General features: G+C 37.8%; 1 protein-coding gene across 3 annotated transcripts in view; it reads right to left on the minus strand.

The window, feature by feature from the left end:
* The window catches only part of DCLK1 (doublecortin like kinase 1), a 237517-nt gene that overhangs the window by 30180 nt on the left and 180973 nt on the right, over positions 1–26364 (minus strand). For all 3 annotated transcript variants that reach the window (XM_053970076.1, XM_053970078.1, XM_053970077.1), the window contains 9 exons: positions 21306–21390; positions 19827–19935; positions 14914–14971; positions 14066–14185; positions 8776–8922; positions 3590–3723; positions 2792–2869; positions 2055–2151; positions 147–227 (listed from right to left, as the gene is read on the minus strand). In XM_053970076.1, coding sequence (XP_053826051.1) covers positions 147–227; positions 2055–2151; positions 2792–2869; positions 3590–3723; positions 8776–8922; positions 14066–14185; positions 14914–14971; positions 19827–19935; positions 21306–21390 — 909 coding nt within the window. The remainder of the gene's footprint in view (positions 1–146; positions 228–2054; positions 2152–2791; positions 2870–3589; positions 3724–8775; positions 8923–14065; positions 14186–14913; positions 14972–19826; positions 19936–21305; positions 21391–26364) is intronic.

Here is a 26364-nt window from a genome sequence, read left to right on the forward strand (position 1 = left end):
TTAGCCTGTAACCCAGCTTATTTCCAGTTAAATCTGTGGCATCTTTAGAATGAACTGGCTTTCAAAAGGGCATAGCAAGGGCTTGACAGAAAAGAGCTCAAAGGTGCCAAATTGCAAGAAGCATCTACAAGTCTGAAAATACTTACATTAACCCATGGATGCTCAAGAACTTGCAAGGCTGAGAATCGCAGATCTACATCTACTTGAAGCATCATTGTGATAAGTTCCTGAGAAATTGAATACAGGATTGAATTTAAAGAACACTTTCAAAGAACAAATCAATATTTCATACACTTAATAACTCTTCAACTGAATTTGTAAGAGTGCTCAAAGAGAAAGTGAACTACTGACTGCAGAAATACACTAAGATTATTCAAAAAATAGAAAAACTATGAACTGATGAACTCTCAGCTGAACTTTTAAATCAATATCTGACAATACCTTGAAAAGCTAGAAGACAGTTCTGAGTTACAGTACTGAAGCCACTGTTTGAGAGAAAAGCATTTAATACATAATGTGCAAAACAGATGGTCCCATGAAATTAAGTTAGCTTCCCATTAAGAAAAAGCCAATTCCTTTGTAGGAAAAGAAAAAGCCAGCAAATATAGTTTTACTTTAAACCCTTGTATAAATGACATAGACAATATTAAAAAAAAAACACACTTAAAACCATTATTTTTCATCTTCTGATTTTCTCTGCAATTACCTAGATTACTTTATTCAGAGTGGAGTGCATGGAAACAGTATGGTAATATGACATCAAATAAAGGTGCATCACCAAAGACCAAAGCTAGTAATTCTTAGTTACAAGAAAAAATAAATCGATAGGCTAAGGCTTCAAAACAGAAATTTTAGACAGAACTATTTGGCAGAAGGAGTTTCACAGGAAAACCCACTGGCAAAGGACTTGCAGGGTTCCCACTAATGATGCTATGAAATAATGCCTGCTACAATACAATGATTTGGTTTAGAGGACTTCCAACTCTCTGACTGTATCTCATTCTTTGACATCATTAGTTAGCAGGCTAAAACGGTAGTCCTGATCACCCACCACATACCTGTAAAAGCAGGATGCAACTCTCCAAAGAATGGAGATTCAGAGCTACTCTCATTACCTGCATCCACCTCCAAATTTAACTTTTTTTTTCTTCTGATTAATCAAACACTGTCACACTGAAGGAAACAGGAAGACAGTTTTTCACAGATTGTCTTACAGACCAGAGAAGTAAACTGACTAAAAGTAAGTACTTAACCATCTACAGAATGACCATAATTCTTATTTTAATAATTATTCATAATTCTAATTTTTCTTTTTTACATACACATATTTATTATGTCTCTGTCCACACATATTTATACATATGACTACAGTGAATGCCAGATCCCTAGAAAATCTTTGAGTTAAAACTGTTGCTCTGGTGCATTGGTGAGAGTTAAAAAACCTGATCTGCTCTGCAAGTATAATGAACTCTGTCAAGGTCTGTATCTGTAAATAATTATATCTGCCTTAGCAAACCAAAGACTGCAGGTCAAGAGCTGTGACCAGAACAAGTCTGTATTTCATACCACTCTGCAAAAATAAGGCAATGGGAGGCCTGGTTCTTTGACAGGAAGAAACAACAGACATAACATCTAATGGGATCAATAAGGGAAATCAGCCCCTCCATAATATTATTAGATAATGTTCAAAGGCTCCAGGTTGGTACCTGGTCCCCCTCATAAGTACATATAGAGCACAGTCCAAGGGAGCTTTTGAGCTAGGAAGTGAATTACTTTAATTTTTTCTTAATCAGTAAGGGCTGCTGGTGTCTCTGTAGTGTGAGAAATCATATAGAGATATGATGTCCACTTCAGAATGGGGTCCATTTCAGAGCCATCTGGAGTCTGAGACAGTAACCAAATGAAACATAACTGGTGACCCAGAGGAATTTATAGGTGTAGCAGGAGATGTATAAGACATATCAAATACAACACTGTGAAAGGATTAGAATGCATTAGGCACTCCCACTGGAAATAATACTGTAGAAGAAAATAGCACCAACTATAAAACTCACCTTTGCAGAGTCAGAAATGTTGTCCCAATATGGAGATGGAAAATCCATCTGTCCCATCAATATCTGATCAAAAAGCACTTCTTGGTCATCTCCACTTCTGTAAAGTAAAAGCAAAGAAAACCAACAACAAAACCCAAAGAGAAATTATTTTCAGATGTGGTCTCAATAGACTTCTTAAAATTATTTTGCATTGCTCATGCCTTAGTATGCTTTTGGAAGCTGATGATTGCCCCAAACATGCAGCCACGGGCGTTAATGGTGAGATCATACAACACAGTGCATTTGGTACACTCTTTCTTTCTGCTTGTCTTTAGGATTGTCCACAGTTTTGCAATTGCTTTGAAGGGATAAAATATCTGACATGTCCTTATTAACTGGCTTACATTTTAATTACCTTTTATCAACCACAAAATATGTTGCATTTTGTCCATTAAAGAAGATGGTTATTTCACAGTGTATTTAAAACTTCAGGCAAAGGCATGCTGAACCTGTAATGAAGGCTCTTGTTTTGCAATGCAATGAAGTTTAAACTACAAAAAACAAACACGAGACAGAGATTTTACCATAAAATCACAGACATTTATGGGGCTTGTGTAGAACACTATGCAGAGCACATTAAAAAAACATCAAACCCTATGAGGAGAGAACTTCTACCAGTGGGAATCTCTGTGCTTAATGTGAAAGGAGCACAGGGACCAATTCACATAACAAGGATGGTTGAATAGGTCAGTCCATACCCACGGAATGGAGGAAAACCACAGAGCAGGATGTAAGTGATCACACCCGCTGCCCAGATGTCCACCTTCAAGCCATATCTAGAAGTGTGAAAGACATGGTTAGAGACATCTGATTCTTATGGACTACAGTGCAAGAACAGAGGAAATATGTTCAGAATCATTGATAATTTCTTATAATTTCTCATCTGAACTTTGTCTACCTATCAATCCTCATTCTGCTAACAGATATTTTTTACATTTACATCTTAAAATTAAAATTACATTAGATCAGAATGTGTGAGTGCACAGAAGACATTGGGCTGTACTCTTCAGGTAGTTAACTAATTCAAGCGGAGTTTACTTGAGTTAGTGATGCCTGTCAACATGAAGTCTGCAAAGGTGACACAGGCGGCTCAAGCCAGCAGGCATTTACTCCGTGGAACAAATTAGAAGAGGACAGTGTAATAATGAAATAGAATTAAGTAAATGGTAGTTAGAAGTCTCTAGAGAATATAATTACTTCCACTGTATCTGCAAATGGCTAGTTAGTAACTCAGTGTTAAGCTAAAAAAATTTGAGGCCAACAACTGGCAGAGGTTGACCAATATAACTCCAAAGCCAGCCTGTTCTGAACTGGCTTGTGTAAGATAGCCTCCAGAGGTCCCTTCCAAGTGAATTGTTCTATGAGCCATGATTCTGCATCACAGCCAACCAAAGGCAGCATAAATATCTTAATTGCAAGAACTGCAGTCTGGCACAATGGCAAGAATGCGCTCTGCTGAGTACACATTAGTGGATCACCACTACAAGTGATTTTACCCAGTTTCAGCGATGATTTCTGGAGCTACATATGTTGGGGTCCCACAGACAGTATATAGAGGTCCATCCACAATTGTTGCTAGGCCAAAGTCTCCCAACTTCAGGGACTTGCTTCCATCTTGGTGTTCATAAACCTAAATCAGGAGGAAAATTGAAAGCTTTACCACAAAACCATCAAGGCAACTGCTATAATCACTTGCTAACTGCCTGAGATTTTCCTTATTATTTACAATTTTTTTCTTCCTCCTTACCTTTAACATATTTCTCTGCATTCTTTGAAAATTCACAGAAAATTTGGACAAATTCCCTCAAATACAGTCAGGATGTTTGGGAAAGACTTGTCTCACTACCTGTCTTAACATACCACTTGATAGGTGCTAAAGCCCAGAAGCAAATGCATGACCTTCTAGCAGTGGCTTTCCTATGTCAACTCCCTACAGAATTCACAGTGTACGTGGGTTGAGTTTATTCATTTTACTTGCAGAGAGCTTAAAGGTTTGCACAGGAACTTCCACTACTTAGATAATAGAAAAGTGACTGTACTGATAGGAGTTTCCAGGCTCTTCTCTGTGTGCTGAAGCCACGAGACTCTGGCTGGAGTATTTCCCCTAGAATTAGTGTCCTCTCCTTGTATGACTTTTACACACCAATGAGTTTCTTACTGACGTGGTAGTGTCGGGATCAATGGGACATAAGCAGTTAGGGCTGCTAATGGGGATATGTGAAAATCCTGTCTTAAAACCTGGTCTTCACCAGTGGCAGTGTGTTCTTTCACGGGGTTTTATGGGTGCAAAGGGAGATTAACATATAGTCACATGAAAAAAAAAAAAAAAAAAAGCTAGAAACATCAGTAAAAAAAACATAATTTTAAAAGCTGGCTCAGAGCAAAAGAAGGGCCCCAAACCTGCAAACACTGAAAACTAATGTCCTAGGGTGAGTTTATGATGCTGTATTGTATCCCACACCATCTGCTTATGCAAGATGATAAGTTCTGTGCCTTTAAGGTTAGATCCAATAAAAAAATGCTTAAAATAAAAAATACAAAAATGTATCTAAATTAAACACTAGACTGTAAGTCTATCTTTAATCAATGTGCTGGTTTGAGTCCTTGCTTTCCATTTTGGAATGTTTTCTATGACAGCACCTTAAAAAATGGAAACAGTCTACAGGAGACCTTCTTGTAATATATATGCATCACTTTATTATTTTGCAAGCCAAACCAAAGCTCTATGCAGTCTGGATCACCATTTGTGATGTCGTGTAAACAATTTGCATCAAAACTGCGCAAAAATAGTAGGTATCATACTTCCTAATCAAAATCAAAATAATCCTTTATATACATATCTTGAGCAGCTACTGCTACATCCAAAATCACATTTATCTACAACTGTTTTAAGAAGAAAATACTACCTTTTTTTCTTATAAAAATACAATAAATTCTACATGGGACCCTTGAATAGTTTACTTGGAGCAAAAGTAAATTCTTGAAGTCTCTCCCCAGTTTCTTACAGATCTGTTATAGCTCATACTAATTAGTTATATTATACAGCCCCCATCCCCCAGTTTCTTATTTGTTAATCATGTCTAGAGAGAAAACCCCTCTCTGTCCTGAATCCCTGCTTACCAGGTGATACAGCCACAAGCAGACATTCAGAATACACAAAATTCTTCTCCTCTCCTTATGTTATTTTTAAGAATTCAACTGGATCTTTAAGAGGACCAGCAATTTATAATGGATTCACATTTCTCTTCTACTAAGCCAGAAAAAAGTTATGTTTATAGAAAAGCACTGGGAAAAAAAAAAAGCAATTATGGTTTTATTCAAAACACAGATTGTTAAATACATCTGGTTCCTGAAACTAAAGAAAGTGCTCTCTGAAATGGCAGTAATAAATCTAATTTCAACAACAGTTTTAATTAAAGTCTAGAGACTAGGGCTTTAAATATTCACTTGCTGAAGTATGTAAAGTGCGCACTTGGACATCAAGAGCTGAATCTGGCCTAATGAGTATTTCATATTCTGTTTCATGCAGTTATCTTCTTACATAGCCCTCTCTGAGCTGTGCTAACCTAGCAAACATTCGTAAATTCCTTCCTTCAACAGACCACACCTTGTGTGACTCATCCATACTAGAAATTAATTACAGAAGAGGTTTGTTTGGCAATATTTACCAATGCAGAAGGTTTGGTACAATGTATTTTCTAGTATTCTGCTTCATCTGTTTCAAGGAATTACTTTTCCTGGAAAACTGCTTCAGTTGACTTGTAAAAATGAAGAAAGTAACTTTTCCTCACCCTGTTTTAACTTCATATAAAAAAGAGCCCAGTGTGAAGCTGTGGTATGTTACTTGCCAGTCAAGGAATGGGAAAGATAATTTAATGCTCATGTTATTTAGAATAAATGCTATATATGTTCCTGCATTTAAATACTGAAGGGCAATTATAGAAGTGGGGATTAGTGCAAATTGCCCACTACGTAGTGCTTTCACTGTTTTAACTAAGCTATAAAACTGTGTAATTGTACTACACTAATTGAATGCAGCCACACATAATTGTATGCCACCATATGTATCCTATTAGTATAAAGACTGTCAGTATTTTCTAAGCTGCTCTTGTGATCAGTGCAGATGGCAACAGTCAGAGAAGTTGTTCTCTAGGGTTTATTATATGGCTATAAAGACATCCCATGACTTGACAAAATAAACGTTCTAAATAGCAACAATTATGAAAAATGTTCCAATTAAAACATGGAAGACTCCCTAGAGAATAAAAAAACAAACAAAAATGCTAAAACATCACAGGTATTCAGCACACCCTAAACTCTTGGACAATTGACCGTTAGATGGACTTTACATGCCTTGAGGATAATGTGGAATATTTAAGCAGTTAAAAAATAATGGGTGCTGCACGCAGGACAGGTTCACACACACAAAGATTTATTAACAGGACCTAGATCTGGTCTCACACATCAGCTCGAAGCCTGAAAGTTACTTTTGGGAAGAAGGAAAAATTAAAAGAGACAAAGGAGCTGGGGAGAGATGAAATAAAGCAGCTCCAGGTGAATATCCTCTTCTTGTCTCCTTCTCCAGAGCAGCATATTCCCCTTCACTCCCCATGTTCTCCTCTAGCAACTCTACAGCCTTGCTCATCCTCCCTGTTGTCTTTTTGCTGCTAATGAGGTTGTTTAGCCTCAGGACATTCTCCTCTAAATCAAAGTTACAATCCATGAGTAGGAAAAGGGTGGGGGAGAAAGGGCTGATTCTCAAACTAGCGGCCAGGAGAACCAGCAATAACACAACCAGGGTTTGCATGTGCAGCACCGTGACAGTAGCAGAGTTCTGGAAAGCCACAGCACAAGAACAAGGGGAAAATACTGCCATTACCACTTAGGTGAAGGATTAAAGAGCTGCAAGGAAAACGGCAGGCTACAAAAGGCAAGTGGAAGGTATTTAGCAAAAGAAATGCTGAGATCCATGTGGCACTTTTCATGTGATTTGCAAATGCCATGAAAATAACGCTAGTTGCAATTTTGTGACATAAGGAACCACACATCCCATTTGACAGCTAAGAAAAAAGCAGAAAGGCTCAGACACACTGAGGCCACAGGTGGCCAATGTCAGAACCAGAGTCAGAGCTCAGGTAAGGCTGGTTCCAAAGCACTCTTCTAAAACAGCACTTGTTTCTTTCAAGGACCTGATAAACCTTAGAGAATCAATGCAATTTGTGAATCAAATGCTGGCTTTTGAGAATTAGGATGCTGCAAGAGATTAAATGCTGCATCCTTACAGCTCAGTCTCAAAATCAATGCACAATTCTGGAAAAGTCATTCAGAAATGATTTAGCTACAATGTGAACAACGTGATCATTCCCATTAGTGGGCAATTACCAGAAAAGCTGAGCAGGCAAATCTAATCATTGCCCTGCTGCCCTCATCTCCTATCCATACCTCCTGACCACCTCTTTTCCCCCAGAATTTTAACTCTCACAACAACAGAATTTAGGCATTTACAGACAAGTCAAGACAGCAGCAGAGCAAAGCTTGTCCCAGACCAAGACCCTCCACACTCCAGGAACAGCATTAATGAATCCTGGCATGGGATAGCTACAACATCTGCATGCAGCCACCTATTAACATCAGCATCAGAAATTAAAATGGAGCAAAAGGGCCAAGAAAGGTGTATCAGTCATTAGTGTCTAGTGAAACTTCCACCCAGTGTCTTTTCAGCAGTTTCTGGAAAATGAGGGCAAGTCACTTCCTCACCCAGAACTTGCCACTAGAGGAACTTCAGATGTAAAACTTCCACTGCCTAGAAGTTTAGTAATATCTATTGGAGTCAGTTTTCCCATAAAACCTCTTCATTGTCAAGCAGGACTAAATGCATTAAGTCATGGCTGAGAGCACACAGCTGAGAGAACTGATACTCTATGATTCTACAAACATTGTTTTACGGTTGCAGAATATATGGAGAATTGGGACATCCTGATATTGGAACATGTCAGCAAATTGGTGAAAACTCAGAACAGTGAAATAATCAGGAGAAATAAAACTATGTGGAGGATGCAACTCCTGCATCCAAGTGTGAAAATTTCTCAGAAAACTAATTGCCATGGTACATTTTTCACTGTCTTCAGTGGATAAGGCTCATATAGATTTAGTCAGAAAAACAAAGATTTAGATTGTCTGTTTGTGAAAGTGGCTCAATAAAAAGTGCTATAGATTTGGGAGATGCAGTAGGGGAAGGACAATGAAGTCACTTCCTGGCTCTGCTCTGATGTATGACATGATTAGGACATAGCATTTACACACACCATACTTGTAAAACTAAAGGGTTGCTAATTATTTAGGCAGTGACAGAAGTACAGAATAGTCTGCTGAGGACAGAACACTTATAATTATGACAAGCTTGGAATTTTCCTGCAGTTTACTACAAGTATACTTCTAGTGATCCCAGGAATTACTTAGCTGTTGTGTCCCATGGAACAGTCTAGACATACCACCTTATGTTACTGTACTTCCTGGGACAGCTGTTATTAGGAGAGCTTTACAATGCAAAGGTTAAAATTAAAAGATCAGTGACTTAAAAAAACTGAAATAAACTTGGCAGGCATGTGGAAGGAGGAAGTGCAGACCCTTTCTCACACACTCCAAAGTTATCAGCAATACTGAAAGATGAATATTCACTTACCAGTAGATTCTCTGGCTTGATATCCCTGTGGACAATGTTCAGGCTATGAAGATATTTGATGGCACTGGCCAGATTGTAAAGCATCCCACTGGCATCCCGCTCTGTGTATTTGTTGGTTGAAGTAATAGCATCAAAAAGATCTCCTCCCTGGAGCAAAATTACCATGGGATATGAGCAACATTGCTTGTGAAACGACTGAAAAATTTAGCGGAGATCAAGGAACATTTTTACAGACGGAGGAGGAGGAGGGGAAGGGAGCAGCACAGTTTCCTTGAAGCTATAAACTATGGGTACTGTGATGACATCTCCCATAATGGCAGGTAAAGAGACCAACACTCAGAACCATTGGTCATGGCTGAGTTGGTCAGCCAAGAGGCTGGAGTTTCTACTGCAAACCATTCCCACCTGCTGCTGCTTTTGTAACATGTCCAGCACTTGCCAACCTGTGTGTTCAGAGCCTGCTACAAATGTCTGGCAAGACTACATACTTGCCTATCATGATGCCATTGGCACTCCTTATAATAATCACAAACAGATTGACATCAAACTTTTGCTCAATGCCTAACTGAACCTTAGAAAGATGAAGGAACTCCGAGGAAAACTAAGAACTCAAAGTTACCTATCGTCACTGCTATCGTATTGTAAAAGACTGTTTCCATCTCATAAAGCTTTGCAAACATGGATTTTAGAAACCACTTTCTCTACACAAGATGTGAGGTTTTTGGTAGTGTGATGCCTCTTGCAGTTAATACTGAAGAACTTTACAGCATGTATGTCAGGCAGTTATACTGGGAGACACAGCTGGCTGCTTGTGCCATTTTCAGCTCATCATGCTGCCTACTTCAGCTAAAAGCTGCTGTCAGTAAAAGAAAAGCAAGAAAACAAGAGAGAAAGAAGAAAAAAAGAAAAGAAAGAGAGCTAAGTGGAAGTCCTCAAAGTTGAAATGATCTTCACCAGCGTCTGAGGCAGCCATATTTCCAGAGGTGAGCTGGCAAGTAGGGAGAGGGAACACAGAAGTGCTTGGACAAAGATGGAGGAGTAATTTTAAAGATGAGATTAAGAAGGGAGCTTGGCAGATTGGAGGAAAAAACAGTGATCTCTTTTGGGAGATTCTACTCAGAGATTTTGGCTTTTGGCCAAAATCAAAGCAGAATCACAAAGAAAAGACAGTCCAACAAGAACCAAAAAAAGAAAAAAAAAAAAGAAGGCAAAGGATAACTCTGCAAAAACAATGCAAAAATTCCCTGCTGCAGTCAAAACATCAAGAAAAAAAATCAGAGGACTGTATTTAAAAGAAAAAGCAGGTATTTTCTGAAGGCAACAGAGGAGTCCCAGCTTTACCAGCTCTCATAGTTTTATCAGCAGCTTCAAGATATTTTTCTGGGTTTTTTTAAAGCTCAACTCCAGAGTAAACACTTTTTCCACTTTCCAGAGAAAAGAGGACAGATGGGAAAGAAGAAAAAAAAAAATTCCAGGAATCATGGCTACAGAGAAAATGGTAGGAAAAGAGAGCTACCAAAGACTCAAACCTGGTAAAACAGACTTGTTATAAAAAAACCAGACAAACTATTAAAATTTTTGCATTGTTGAAGTGCAGCTGAAGTATGCCAGGGCAGGTTTATTCCCATTGTAGATACAAAATCCCAGCTCTTTGGAAATTGCTTACAGCCAACCATTTTTAAATCTGGACCACATCGAACTTCTTGCCCCGACTGGTGACTGTTCAACACACATCAAGATACATAGTGTCAAGGAAAAGGAAGAACAAAAGGCCAAGCTAAACCAGATAGAGGATTAGAGAGAAAGAGGCCAAATATTTGGCAAAAGTACAATACCATGTACTTCATGGCATTATCTGATCCCTAAGTATTAGATATCAGCATGTGGCAAAGTATGTGAGATAAATAATCTATCTTCCCTAAGCTCCTTCCTGTGAAACCCCTGTACCAGCTGCTTTTTAACATGAGGCAGTGGATTAGACAGATCTTTGGTCTTATCTAATATGTTCCAGATGCTCAGAAGAAGTGTCAATAACATCAGCAAAGCATCTGCCTCCAAACAAAGAAAATAGTCTGAGCTGAGATATGAGGAGCAAGAATGAAAGAAGCTGAGCCTTAAAAACAAGAAAAATTTTGGCTCAAAGTCAGAAGAAAAGGAACAAATGTTCATGCACAGGAGAAACATAAACTGAGAAAAAGATAGAGGCTGCAGAGCAATTTAACAGACAGTCAAGCCAATCTGAAGCAGAATAATTTTCTCCATTTAAGCATTTACTGTAGTCGGTAAAGTTTCTTACCAGGTATCCTGCTAAGAAAAGAGAGCATATATTTAGTCTGCAGGATTCTCTGCAGTTAAAGGAGAGGTGAAATCCTGGAAAGAGTTAACAGAGCTGACAGCTCTATCAGGCAGAATTGTTTTCAGACTTTGCTCTCCCCAAAGAGCACTTTAACCTGCAAGGTTCTGCTAAGCCGATTCACACAGCAGGTCACTATCATTTATTCAGGCACCAGGGGTGAGTTCAGGATGACATTTCAGTCTTAAATCCCCTGTTCTGGAATGAAACAGGACCAGCAACATCTGAATGCAGTTTTTATCATCTGTGCACATGAGGAAGTGTACTTGGAACTACAGTAACCAATTATTTATTTATTACCTTGTTATGTAAACGATATGATCTCTCTTTTTCTTCTGCAAAAGTGAAATCATATCCTGTAGCAGTAAAGGAAACTCAGCAATAAATCTTGCTTCTTAAATTGGCCAAACCCATGTTAGGTTTGAATAACAATTTTGTTTCGCTGTGTAAAAAGGCAATGTGCCAGAAACCAGGTCTTTGCTTCCTTTTACAAGCACCACTTGAAATGTGTTTATATTTGTATTTATGAAGTGCTTTTTCTTACACTTTACAAAGCAATGAATGGCCTATCTGCCATGAGGTGAGGGCGGGATTTCCAGCAGTCACTTATGTCAAACATGTTACTGCCAATTAATGCAGGGTGGTATTAACTGAAACCGGGCTCTGCACTATCAAGTGTTTTCTCCTTGCCTCTCTTTCCTGTCTGTGAGTTTGATTTAAAGCCAGGTCTTCTAAAGTCAGTCAATAACAGATGGTTAATCAATTCTAACAGTGCACACTATGAAATGGTAACAGTTAGCAATTGGTCAATTAACAATTAATGTCTTTCCAGAAATGCCTTCCCTAGTACCCAGAGAGTGCAACAAGGCTTTTATTCCAACTGTATATCAAGGAATAGATGTTTGTATCACATAAAGGAAGTTAATTCCCCCGAATAAGGTTATTTCTTCTACATTTCTTCTATTATTCTACATAAAAGTAAAGACTATTAGAACAGTGCTCTCTAGGATATGAGAAGCAGAGATTCCTATAGAGCCCTTCCATGATACAGCTAAAAGAATATGTGCAGCAATCTTTAAGAGTAAAGAAGAAACAGCACAAAAAAACAGATTTCTCCAGAAAGTGACTACAATGCATTTTTTAAAATATGTATCTTTAAGGTTTATTTTTTTAAATTGTTTTCTAAGAGTTTTAATCCCTTCCTCTCTCATTTAGCTGAGTAGGACTTAAATTAAAAATCCATTGGACACTACAGTTTACACATTTTTCAGTCATGAATAGCACAGCAGGTTTCACCCATAAAACCAGCTCTGTGCTTACATCTTGTCAAGTTAGACAAGGCACAGCTTTTAGTTCTTAGCACACCTCATGGGGCCAAGATGAAGGATTTGTCAGTGCAGGCTAAAAGCTGTGGATACATGTGATTACAGTGCTGTGCAAGGGGATTGAGGTACCTTTGAACAAGCTCTCACAGACACTGAGGAAAACCAACAGTAGCATGGATCTCATAGTGAGCTCACTTAATAGAATAGAATAGAATAGAATAGAATAGAATAGGGCAGTAATTATGATTAAAATAGTGTTAGATGCCTAATGGTATCTGATCTTAAGCTGTGCTATTTCACATTGCATGCCTAAGAGTGAGAGAGGGCTGTGATTGTCAAGGAAGTGGGGAAATTATTCTGGGACTGGTTACACAAAGGTATTCATGGCATGAAAGAGTGCCAGTATTTTTCTTTTGTCTTAGGATTTAACTTCTTCATCACAGAAAATACGTCAGCTTCTTAGTACGAGTATCTCCTAGTGTGCTTCCTCAGAGCTTGGAGGTGGTGGACAGGGGGGTTAGGGGGACCATAAGCTCCACAGCACTGCTCAAGACAAATAGGGCATTGGTCAGGCACAAACCTACGAGGACAATGTTGCCATCTGCTAAGATGTGGGGCATGGCCTGAGCTTCTCACAGATAACAAGACTTTCTTTCCCAGACTGCCACGAGGACAGGGAAAATCTGTGGGCATCCACCTGTGAGGCACACAGAGCCTTCCAGCTTTGGACTGGGAATATGGCTTGTGTCACTGGTGCTGCCACAGAGCATGGGGGATAATGGAACAAACCAAAAAACCTCCTCATTTTACTTGCTCTTATATTCCAGACCAGATTCCGAAAGGGTATTTAAGAAACACCTGGACCTAGGATTGCCCTATTTAACATCTCAATGAGGTGCCTACATTAAGAGCACCTTCTAACCTCCACATACAACCACAGCAAAGCAGATTAACAATCCTGTTTGCCAAAAAGAGCTTTCTCTCAGTCACTGTGAAGAAATAAATAGGGTCCAAAATATAAATTACTGCATTTGCAAATTTACTTTTTAGAATAGAACCACGCTTTAAAAGGCAGGCTTTTCTTTTTCATTTCCCCTTCCTTCAGCTTAAATTTAGATTGCTATTGAGGAGGCAAGTTTGACAGTGTTAATATAAATCAATAGAGAAAAAACACATTTAATATTGTTTAGATTTAATGTAAATTAATAAAAACTAATGAAACCCTTTCACCTTTTTGTATTTTGAAGGCTGGTATTTATGGCTATTTGGACTGGGTATATTTTCAATTCACCTCCAGGCAGATTATAAATTTTTAAAGAGTTTTCTTTTGAGGAAGCAAACAAAACTGGTGGTATACAAAGTACTGTCAAAAGAACATTTCCAAGTGTGGCTTACAGGAAGTTAGACAAATATTTGAAATATTTGAGAGCTAATTAAAAAAAAGAAAATCTGACAGTGGGTTACACATCTTTCAGTAGGATGCTAAACCACTTTAAGAGAGCTCTTGCACTCTACATTATTCCATGATCCAATGTTTTTCAGTAAGCCTAAGCAGGAATGGAATTTTTCAATATGGCTGATACAATAAGCAGCTTGACTGCAAAATACTCACCTTTACAAGTTCCATGACAAGGTACAACTCAGTTGGCATGTCCATCTCCTCGATCAGAAGTACAATATTGGGATGCTTGACTCGTCTTAAAATAGATACCTCATTCTGGATCATGTGTTCCTGACACACAAAAAATCTTCAATGAATATGGGTTAGTGGGAAAAAAATTCACAGCAGAAAAAGCAGAGATAATTTGGGAGCTGCATGGATTCTCTGGGGTTTTTGAAAAAAACTAACAGATGTTGCCTCCAGCAACAGAGAATGAACATGTTTAAAAACATCAATGTGGTAACTGAAAAAAGAGAGAGCAGAACACAGAAAAAAAAATGGAAGAAAAGATGTGTTTCTGGTGCAGAGAAAAATGAAAGCTTTTTAAAATTTTCTCTCATGCAGAATCTTTAGATTTAACAACATGATAGCATCTTCTCACAGTACCTTTTGTTACTGATTTTAAAAGCTAACAGTCACTTGGTGCAAAATTGACATCAATTTAATTAACCTATGCCTTACACACAGTGACCAGTGTTGTTATAATTATTTGTATTATTTTCTGCTTTCTATAACACCTGGAATTATGAGAATTAGAGGACATAATTACATGGATAAAGAGAAAGGAGTCATGCACAAACAACCAACTGGAGAATCATTACACATGTCTAGAACAGCACATGACTGCCTTTTCTCCTGAAACTCCAAGAGTCTCCAGAGGGTAGGCAAAGACTTCAACCAAAGAGATTCTAACACTTGTCAGGAAGGACACAAATACCAACAGCTTCTCAAAATGATCTCTCACAAAAAAATTCTTCAAAAAAAAAAATCTTTAGGTCTCGTATTTATTTTGTACTTACTTTTCCTCTACATTTACTTTTCTTGATTATTTTCAGAGCATATTCTCTACCAGTTGATCTGAGGAAAGAGAAGAAAAAATTATGTTCAATCACACTGATTGTTTTTCTCAGTTGAGTTTATATTTGTTATATAAGTATAATAAGTGTAGTTAAAGTTCTAGTAAAATATTATTTTTTTAAGAAACAAAGCTTAGATTTGACTAGTGTTGTGAAATTGAGCCAAAGTTATTAAATATGCATGCCTGAGAAAAAGACATAAAACTTTTTTGTTTTAAAATGAAAGCATTTCAGTGTTTTCAAAACAAAAAAAAATTCCTTGACTTTTTCTTCCATTTTGTAATGAGAATTGTTATTTGTCATTTTTATGTAAAAATACCATACAGTGTTCACAGGTTCAAATATTTTCAAAACAAAGAAGTTTTCTTTTCTATCCTACAAAAAATACAACCCATGGAAAATACTTACTTACTTTTTAATTAAAATGAAATTGTTTGCATATCTGCAGTCACAACTGCTATGATAAAAATGTCAGTCCTTGGAATAATTTTTTATGTATTCAGTAATTATAGGATATTTAACAGAGTTAAACATGTTGGCTTGTAGCAAGAATGTGGAAGGTTCTGGAGACACTACAGAAATTAGTTCAAGATGAGAAAACATTTCCTTTTAACTACTGTGTTGTTTTGAATCCTTATAATATCACTACTACATATATCTATTATCTAGAATACTAGATAATAGATATTAGATTAAATCTAATAGAAAAATTAGCTTGTAGGTAAGTTAGCAGTATCAACTTCCATTTCTTAATTAAGTTACAAAACCAAAAGATGACTGTAAGAATGAAAACAAGAAGCTCTGCCTACAAGCCCCAGTTTCACTATAAGATTAAATGGAAAAGGGATAATTTAAAAAAAAGATCTTACTGAAATATTTTCATTTTGTAACACGAGTTACAAATATCTATTACATTGCCTTTAGGCATGTTTGGTTAAAAATTAAGAAAAAAAAAACCTTTCAAGAATACAGGGTCATTTTTTCATTCCTCATTTCACAAAAGACAGTAGTTAAACTGATACATTAAACTGATAGGGAGTATGTTCAACAGAGACATTAATGTATCTAAAAGTGTGCTCAGTCTGTCAAACAGGACATGCAAAGTGAGTAATACACTGAAAGCACTGTATCTGGAAATCAACTGGGCATTTTCATTTCCATATTAAACATGGAGAACTTCTCTGGCAATGATGTACCACCAATTTTTAATTTAAGGAAAAATGGGTAATTCAGTAAATACTACCAAAATATTAATTCTGTTTACCTTCCCAGGCAAAGAGCTAAAACAATCTCTATTAGGACATCAATTAAAAGAAATCACACAAGATAAGAAGGTTTATGAATTGGGGCAGGAAATTACAGCGTATCTGTTCAAGATTTATGTAAATAAAAATCAAAAGCTTCTCCTATTTGTACTCCCCCACACAGAAGTTTAGTGCTACAGCCCCCCAAAATGGGCTGCACTCCATGTAGGGTGCCCCCTTCCAGTGCCACTCTTCAGTGGCTACAGTCCAAGTTCAGTGAGGGGACAGGAAGAGATTTGGACACTATTTTTGGGACTAGAAGGAGGAGGTTGAACAAGAAATATTAGAAATTAAGATATCTGGGGTTCAAACTCAGACAAAATATAGCCTCTTTCAATAGCAGTCTCTTTCAAGCTGCTTGGTTGCCCTAGGAATGCTTCCTTTCTGTCATGAGAAAGGAAATTGATGGTTTTTGTTGGCCATGAGAGACTCCATGTACTCCAAGACACTGGGAAATGTGAGCTAGTGAGGAAATGTCAGCATTTGAAAGTATCTGAAAGTTTAAAATGAACACATATAAAAACACCGCAGGACAAATAGTGCATATGATAGAGCAGATATGTAACAAGCAGATGACAACTCTGACTGCTCTTTGTTTTGGTAAAAAGAAAATTAAAGCTAAGATAATGTAAATCCTTTCCCCTGAAAAGCTGCAGAACCGCGGCCTGTCAGCACCACTGCAACTTACACACCACCAAAAAATATGCATGGCCATGTCAGAAAGTCACTGTGAAACAGGCATCTCACCTCTCACCTATTGCTCACTCCAAACAATAAAAAGGGACAACAAAAAGAAGGCAACACGTTATGGTTGGACAGGAGTCTGGACCCACTGCACTACCACAGAGTTAGACCTCTAGCTTATAACAGGGCTTGGTGCCATGTTCCCTGGCTCTTTAAACTTTTGCAAACTTCACGGAGATTTAGATTGCACTGGAGACAAAAATCTATCTTTGTTGTTGTATTTGTGCATGTATAAAATGTATTTTAGAGTATGTGCCTGTACATTCACAGATGCTCAAAACGGGATTTAGAATTCCTCATGTGAAAATTTTGGAGATGGTTTTTGGTTTGAGATGGTTTTTGGTTTCTATTTGGACTGTTCATTGTCAGAGGAAAACGCTTGTGAACGTACTGAGGTGCTCACAAACCTGTATTAACCAGTGCTCACAGACTGATCTCACAGCTATGGAGAAGGAGTATTCATGCGACCAGTGTATTTGTGCAGCAAGACCCATTCCTACTTGTTTAACACCTTATGGTCCTATTCCTTTGAAGTTTAATACACACAGGAATTGTACTTCACAAGGAAATGGAAAAGTTCTCTGTCCCAAGTATCACCCCATTAATTCTGGCTCTGCAAATGACGGACATATCAGACTTTGAAGTGAGGTGGTTAAAGAGGCTTAAAAAGACTGAAAACAAAATTTTTGAAGGAGTTTCACAGGTACTGGTATAATTTACCCTCTGAGTCTTTAATTTCTCCTTACACACTTGTGATGGGAAGGATATACTGCTTTAGAAGTATAAACTCACAGAAACAATTCCACTTTAGTTTTCAAGATCTCCCAAAGTAGCAGCTCTGATAGAAATGGGATCTATGGAATGGTATAGCTCAGAGAACACAAGACGATATATGTGGGAATACCTGGGTAAAAATGCTATTTGAGTATATTAGACACACCATGTTACTGGATACTTCTGGGACCAGTGGGATAGACAAGAGGACTGGAAACAGTTTTCATTCAAGCTCTCCAGGATATTGTAATCAGCATTATTTTTAGGCGTGATGGGACCTACATTTAATTTTGTTCATGTATTTTCTCTCAGGTTGGGAAAGAATTGTGACATGCACACTAGCACATCTATACTGTCTCTCAGCACAAATTTCAAATTGCATTTTCAGCTGAATGAATTTATTAAAACCACAACTTTTCTTTATTTTAGCTTCTAATCTGCTTTTCCCAGTCACTATTCCCTTTACCTTAAGATGCTTTTTTCTCTTTTCTTAGTTATGTATTTTCATCCATTTATTTCATTAGTCATGTCCCTCCACAGGGTTTTACAGTGCTTCCTTTCTTTCATACCATTTTGCTTTGCTTCCTTTTAGTTTCCATACAGTTGAGTGCTCAGGCCCTGAGGTTTGATCTGAACAGCTACTGCCCTCTGGATGACCAGCTCCACCAAGAACTCACTCTGGCAGAACACTAAAGGCATCACCAGAACTTTGGCCAAGTCCCACAAGCACACTGTCAGCTGATAGGAAATCCACTCTCACCCTTTCCCCCAACAGCTGTCTTCATGATCTCCAAGTTGCACTTTTGGATGCAGAGGTAGACCTGTATTTTTCCAAGGAGCCTAGTTTAAAACCAGCCAAGTTAATTTATCATTGTTTGTCAGGAGATTTAATATCACTCTCCAGGGTTTATATCATATTCTTACAGGCTAAAGAACAGTTTTTTCTTTGAGCCCAAAGGTGAATTTATAGTCCTCTGTAAGAGTCTCCTCTCCAGAATATGGTAATAGGGGATAGAAAACTTAACTGATGAAATTTCATTTTCAAACCTTGACATCTCTATTGTCCTCTCTTTGGACATCTCCAGCTCCAGCAGCTTTTTGCTTTGTCTGCACTGCTACCTAACTTTGTCAGCACCACTATCTAACATGAGCAATCCTACAGTCATTTCACATAAGGTGAAATACCTTTTGTCTTTTATACCCCATAGTCTCCTATTTTTAACAATACCACTAAAAGGCAACCACAGTCCTGCTTAGAGCATTCCTGCTTTGTTCCCTATTTTTTACACTCTTAAGGTTGGGTAAAGCCAGTTAAACAGATTTAGAAACAGACACATGAACTAGTCAAGCTGGACATTTTCAGCAACACTGACACTTGAGGTGACTTGTGACTTCTCTAATCTGGAGTAGGCATCTAAAATCAATTACTGCTTTCACCTCTTAACAGTAAAGGTCACTGAAGAAGTTAGATTTTGGTCTCTGCAGTGAGGCTCAACATTGGAAGGATCAAATATAATGGCACAAAGCAGGCAAGCAAGAGTTAGGTGTCCATTAAATTAAAAATAAATATGGAAGAGTCTACACCTCAGTGTCAGATGGCAGAATAGATGGATCCAAAATTACCTCTTTGTGCTGACCATTGCCACTACACCCCAAACAGAGAACTTCCTGACAACTTTACAGAGTGCTGCTATATGTGAAATGTTCCATTGGTCTAATGTAAAAGGAGCATTGCAAGAACATACTGCAAAAAAAGATGTTATTTCAGTGTAAAAAGAGAGATTTAACATAAGGAACTGGTAAAATCATGTGGAGTATAGCAGAAAAAACCCATAGAAACCCCACAAAGAATTAAATTCATAGATTGCCCCTTGAACTCACTCTTTCTTTAATTTGAGAAGACATCAGTTTTTCCCTCTGGCATAGAGACATTACCTTATTACATTTCTGTATTCTACAAATAAAGATATGATCTGGAAAAATCATGACATTAATATTTTTTTTTTACAGTAATAAGCATATTATCCTCCTCACCTTTCTATACACTCCTTCACAATAGCAAAATTTCCGTCTCCTATAGTCCTTCCAACTTTATATCGCTCTGCTATCGACGCTGGGACCTGGAAACCTTCCTCCAACACTTCTGAAAGAATCATTAGTACATTTTTATTGTTAGTGAAGGTAACACAGATGTTGCACATAACATGCATTTTAAGTCCACGGTTTAGGAGCCTGGAAACCATTCAGTCAGTATCTCACTTACTGTACAGTGAAACCATGCTGCTGACATTGTATATACTCAACAGGTTTCATGCAGATACAATAATGAAAAATAAGACTTCTGGGGGCTCAAACATACCACCATTTGAGTGTTATATAGTTGCCATTGCAATATACCCCCAAGACAAAACCAAAATTGTATTTTTTTAATTACAAAAAGGCCTCTGTGATCTGCACAAGCGCAGACCAGCCTCCAAAAAGGGCTGGAACTCCTTGACACAGCATGATTAAATATATGTACCAAAGAAGTCCAACACTCAAGCACTTATTTTATTACATCCTGTAAACTGAGACATCCATAAAACTCCTCATGTGCTAAGTGCTAGTTCTCCCCATCCCCCAATATCAAATATTTAGTTTTTAAACAAATGTTCTCAATAATACTACCTCACATGCAACCTGGATACCAGATGTTTAGGTAAAATTGCATTACACAGTGTCTAAGCATATGAGAAGCTTGTAGTTTAATGTGTTTTAGTGCTCATTCCTGTACTATTATTTTTAAATGTATTTGAAATAGTGTTACAAATACCTAACATGCCTCTAAAAGCTGACTGTAAACTGCAGCTGATACAAACTACTATATAAATATTGTAACATAAAAAAAATAGCCTCTCAGAAATGTGATTTGTGTTTACACTCTTTAAGACAGTGCATTTAACTGTGTAGTACTCTGTCCTTTGTTCTAGTTTAGTATTAATAGTGAATGCTAGGAATACTAGGACACAAGAAGGCTGGGGTTTGTCTGAATTCACAGACAGCATGAAGAGTTGTTCTCCAACAGGAGCACAGATACACACACACACACACGTGCATAGATGTGCATGTGAGCCAGCAGGGCTCGAGCAGACCTTGTCCCTTAGCCAACTTGCTCAAAGCCTGAGCATGGAGTGAGACTATCCATTTCTGAGTAAAGACCCAGGACTGCAGTGTGTTCTTTAGTACCATGGCAGATGAGACAAAAATACTGAAATAAGCCAGTCAGCACTGTATTGCTTGCAGAAATAAAACCTCAAGTATTCTGCAAGAAAAATACCTCTGAAGAGTGATGTCCAGGTCAACTCTGATCCAGAGTGAACCTAACTGGTTTGCTAAGGCTGTGGAGCTTCCTCACAGAAAATTATCCAGTCTGCAATGCTCCCACCTTCTCTGGCAGGAAGAATGACTCATTTCCTACACAGCTGCTGTTATCACTACACTGACTGCTTTGAAATGTCAGCCTCCGAATGTTACCTTCTGCAGGGCCTTCATTTTCATCCATAGAGCTGCAAACTTTGGTGGATGCTAATGAGGTAGAGGAGCCACTGTGTTGGGAGCTCTGGAAATGGAGACACAAATGAAAACAGATGATTTTTAAGAAGCACGAGTACCCACAGCATGTTCCCGCTGGACACATGTCCTGGAGAGGCTTCAGTGTTTGCTATGTAAAGCATTTATCTACTTCAGTGGATGGACACATGGATGCTTGGGAAGAGTCCAACTTCTTCCACTGAAATTACACTTTTGGTAACCTCACATTACTGGAGAGATCCTTGATCCATCAAGTGCAGCAACGTGCCTGCAAGAATACTTTGATGTATGCTCCAACAGGTTCTCTCTATTCCACATACATTTTGGTAGGGAAAACCGAGGAGCCGTATGCCCTCTACAGGCCGGAGACAGTGTTCTTAGAGACCCTATTAACTCAGCAGGCACTAGAGGAACCTAAGTCTTTAGTTGGATGTGTTACGGGCAGAATTCCTCAATTTTACAAACCTCCCTCTGTTGAAATCCTCCCCAGTTTTGTTCTAAAAGGGAGAAATCATTATGGAAATGTATGGACAAAATAAAATGCCAGGGTGGTTGCTGTTTGCAACCAAAATGGTTGATGCTTCCTTTGACTGGGGGTAGCTCACTTGAGGCAGTGACTCTGTTCTTGTGCTCCGTATCAAGTACTAGTCCTGCAATTGTCTGAGCTTGTCTGTACAGCTAATGGGGGAGGGTGGTGTCTCTGCGGACCCTCGAAGGAAACTTGTAGCCACCCACCTTGGATGCCAGAAGTGTAGGAGGCAGGATCTCACCAGGGAAGCCTTCCAAAGCACCTATCAATGTCTATCAGTTACATACAGACTTTAGGAAAACTGCTTCATCATGCATCTACGTGAAGCTACACAGACATTTGAGATGGACTGGATTTCACCCAAAACTTTTATCCTGTGGTGCATACCAATTATACAAACTCATCTTCAGGATTCTCCTATCTTCAGAGGAAGCCAGAAGCTACAAATGTAATGGTGGCCCTTCAAACTTAAATCCCATCAAAGCATTTCCTCAGGTCCTCCTATTACAATATTAGCGAAAAATGTTCAGAGGATTTGCAAAACTAAAACTTCCTTGGGTTCACATCATTCACATGCTGAAAGTGCTGCAGTGTTTCATTATCTTCTTCAGTCTATATATTACATAGATTGCAGGCTGTACTTCACGTAACTAACACTATCACTTCCTTATCAGTGTTTGCAAGGTTTTTAGATGCCCAAAATCATGGTGCCAATCCACTTTACAAATTAAATACAACTACTTTGGAATTATTTCTTTCATCTGACACAGTTCATGACTGGAGCAAGAATGACTAAAGTTGCAGCAGTTTGGATATTTGCTGAGTACCAAGCCAGGGAAAATGAAATCAGCAAACTTAAAATCTGGCCAGTATGCTGAGTTCATTTGAACAGAATAACTTTTGATTTCTCTCATAACAAAGGTCAGATGACTTAGATAAAGTCTGAACTTGGCCTACTTTTTCACTGAGAGCTTGCACATCCCATCTACCATGAGATTCTTTGCTCTTGTTTCCTTTAATCAACCCCAGCTCCCTCTTTTCATCCAGGCAAGTATTTCTTCTGAGCTTTGGCCAGAACTGAAGAATGCATTAATCAATTTTTGGACTGTTTTTGTTGCCTCTTGACAACAGAAGTCAGCACTGAGTGATTTTATGCAGTTTGCTAAGATATTGCTGCTCTTGTTTCATGGTCAGGACGTGTTTATATATGTTCTATTCCTGTACTAAACTCTGCGTGACATCCAAGTAAAAACTTACCTCTGGTTCATTTTTGAACAAATGAGCAGATGTGGATCAAGGTAACGGGAAAATGCTAGGAGTTCTCATGCCTGGAGAAGTCCGTCTCAAAGCCTATTTTTATACACGCGTAATGAGAGAATTGTTTCCTTTACAGTCCTGCTTGTAAAATAAGCAGAAAAACATGTTCTCTCTACTCCTTCTGCTATGTTTGTTTGTTTTCCTAGAATAGATATCCAACTTCATACTTATTTTCCCACTCCACAGTATTTTCTGAAAGGAATTACAATTTAAATATGTTTAATATTTATTACTTCTATGATCAGGAATGAATCATTACAACATTTAAGGAGTACAATCACAACAAGGTTAGTGCTAGATTTTCAACAGATTATTTAACAGCTACTTTTTTTTTTTTTTTTCATTTTTTTTCACTTTAAATGGTGAGATTACACTTTTAAGTAGATGTTAGGTCAAGGCTGCTGACTGCACAGCACTGCAGCTTCCTTTAGCACCCTGATAGCTTCTTTACAGTCTTGCAGTCATTGCTCTCATCTGTGAGAATGGGAGATATGAAAATTGAGACCTAACTCAGTGGCCACATCTTCTCAGAATGGGTGCCTAGAGACACTCAAATTTCTATTTGAGGACTGAATTTTTCAAGGACCTTAAAACAAGGCTTAGCTGATAAATGCAATTGCTCAGTCCTTCCAAAACTAGATTATCTTCAAAGGCACATTTAAACAAAGCATTTTAGCAAGTGCTTCAATTTAAATACAAATAATCGATTAAATAATCTATTTAAATTAAATATTTTAAATAATCAACTTAAATTGACTCCTAAGTATGTCTTGGGCAAACTCCTTAAATATGTATTTAACCTAGGTTTAGTCTAATAGACTGAAAAAAAAAAGTGGCCCACAGAAAATTTAAAGGAAAAAATTTACTTCATACTGATGTTTTAAGTGGCTCTACTTCTTTTCTTATTGGCACTGTTAAAGATGGGAAGGTTAAAATGTTTTTTGTTAACAGAAGAACTAAAATAACACATTAGTAGCATATAACATACCACTGGTCTGCAAACAAAGCATACAGCCCCTTTGGTGACAGCAGCCTGCGAAGCACTGGCACGGAGGCAGATGCAGAACTTGCCAGTGACAAGGAAGCAGTAGCTAGGAAGATGTGCTAAAAATATACACTGAGACTTTTAAAACTTTAAATAATTATTGAAAAATATATTAAAACATACTCTTCATTATCTTTGATGAACCCCTCCTATTAAAACAACAACAGATTGAAAATAAATCAGGAACTGAACACTTGCACATATTCACCAAGTCTGCTGACAGCACCCCCTTCACAATTAAAGAGATGTTACTGGATAAACATGACACAAGTATTTTCATCTTTATTCAGTCCTCTCTAACAACACACAGGCATTTATTTATTTATCTTTACTTCAGCTAGAAAGAGATTTCATTTATTTAGACTTTAATTAGCTCGCTGTTTTCACAAGCTGAGAGCCCTGCGGGTCCAACAATCCTTGTGGGTCTCAACCCTTCTTCCAGTTGGCTTGCCAATCGTGAGGCAGTCTGTCGTGCACGCGCTGTTGCTCTCACAGATGTGGACCCCATCAGGGATCTTGCAGATGGGGAGGGGGAAAACCAACCCTAAGCAAGAGTATAATCTCTTCACCACACAGACTTTAATGCAATTAGCTGTTTTAATTTTAAGAGATGCTGAGGTGCTTGGAATGTCATCGCTTTTACACAGATTTAAAGGGGTCCAGTTGCACAGGTTGCCAGCACATGGCCAGTTTTATGGCACACCTTCATAAAAGCGATGGCATAAAAAAATCAGGTCTTTGGTGTAAGGATTTCAGATCCTATTCAGGTTTATAGAACAGATGGCCAGCACACCACACCTCACTGAAGTGAATGGAAATATTAGCACTATAGAGTTTCAGCCATGTCTCACACGGAGATTTATTTTGCAACTGTTTGTTAAATAGTTTGTATCTCAGTGGAAACTGTGCTAAACAGAAAAAAAAAAAAAAGGCAGCAAAATAAAAATTACTGTAATGTCTCTCTGCTGATATCTGTGTCCTAAATTAATCTTAAAATCCCACTCCAACTAAAAAGCAGAAATTATTCTTGTGGACTACTAGTGTCAGCAGTTATGAAAAGAGACTTAAACAAGTATGACTAGGAAGTTTGTTAGTGCAATTCAGATTCCTGAATCTCAACCCCAAACACTGCATTCTATTTTCTAAACCTCTCAAAACCTTTCTTAGTGCATGTGGAGTCTACAATGTCTCTCAACAATAGATTCCTTTGTATTTTTCCAGTACAAGGGAAGCATCTGGATGAAATGTGAGTAACAGAAAAGCACACAGGTGTAATGCTAAGTTTGGATCTCATGCAGAGCTCTACTCTTTTAAAAACTGGCTTAATGTAGTGAGGATTAAAATTAGTAAACAAAGTGTAAGTTCAGGAAGGAGGCTCAGTGGAAGGGAGTTATTAATCTTTTTAAATTATGCCTTCTAAGATGTCCCTATTCCAAAGAACTCTACAGAATCTTTACAAAAAAATACAAAAATATAAGCATGTCTGTAATACGTGTAAAATGAAGTTCAACTCAGTAAGGAAAAATAGCTTTAAAACCAAGACTAAGCATTTAGCCCCTACACTCACCTCTTTTGGAGCCCATACTAATGTTCAGTCTGCTTATAAAACAACCTTTGCAAGGTAGCTGTCATGGCTTCCTGACAGGCTCAGCCCCTTTGCATGAAGATAATGATGAATAATGGTAAAATAAAGACAACCATCCAGTACAGGTATTAGCTTTTAGACTTAGAAAGAGATAAAAAAATTCCCATAATATGTAACAATGTTAAGCAAGAAATAAGTGAGTCAATGAACAGCAAAATGGTACATTACCAGAGAACAAAAGCAGAGGACAGCTGATTTAAAACAATAAAGTAATACATTTTGATGTAACTTTTAAGAAGATAAACAGATTTTTTTATTATTCAACTTAGAGAGAAGCAAAGGGTTACACTGAAATTCCCCCTCCAAACTATATCCACTGAAAAATGTTTTTGATTTTCTTTTGTTTAACTTTACATTTTTCTGCTGAGACAGGGAAAAAAAGCTTTCATGTAAACATTACAGAGTTGGCAAAAAAATTACTTCATGAAGAAACATGAAATCCACAATCTTCATGCTGAAAGAATGG

This window comes from Vidua macroura, chromosome 2 (assembly GCF_024509145.1).
Source record: "Vidua macroura isolate BioBank_ID:100142 chromosome 2, ASM2450914v1, whole genome shotgun sequence".
NCBI lineage: Eukaryota > Metazoa > Chordata > Aves > Passeriformes > Viduidae > Vidua > Vidua macroura.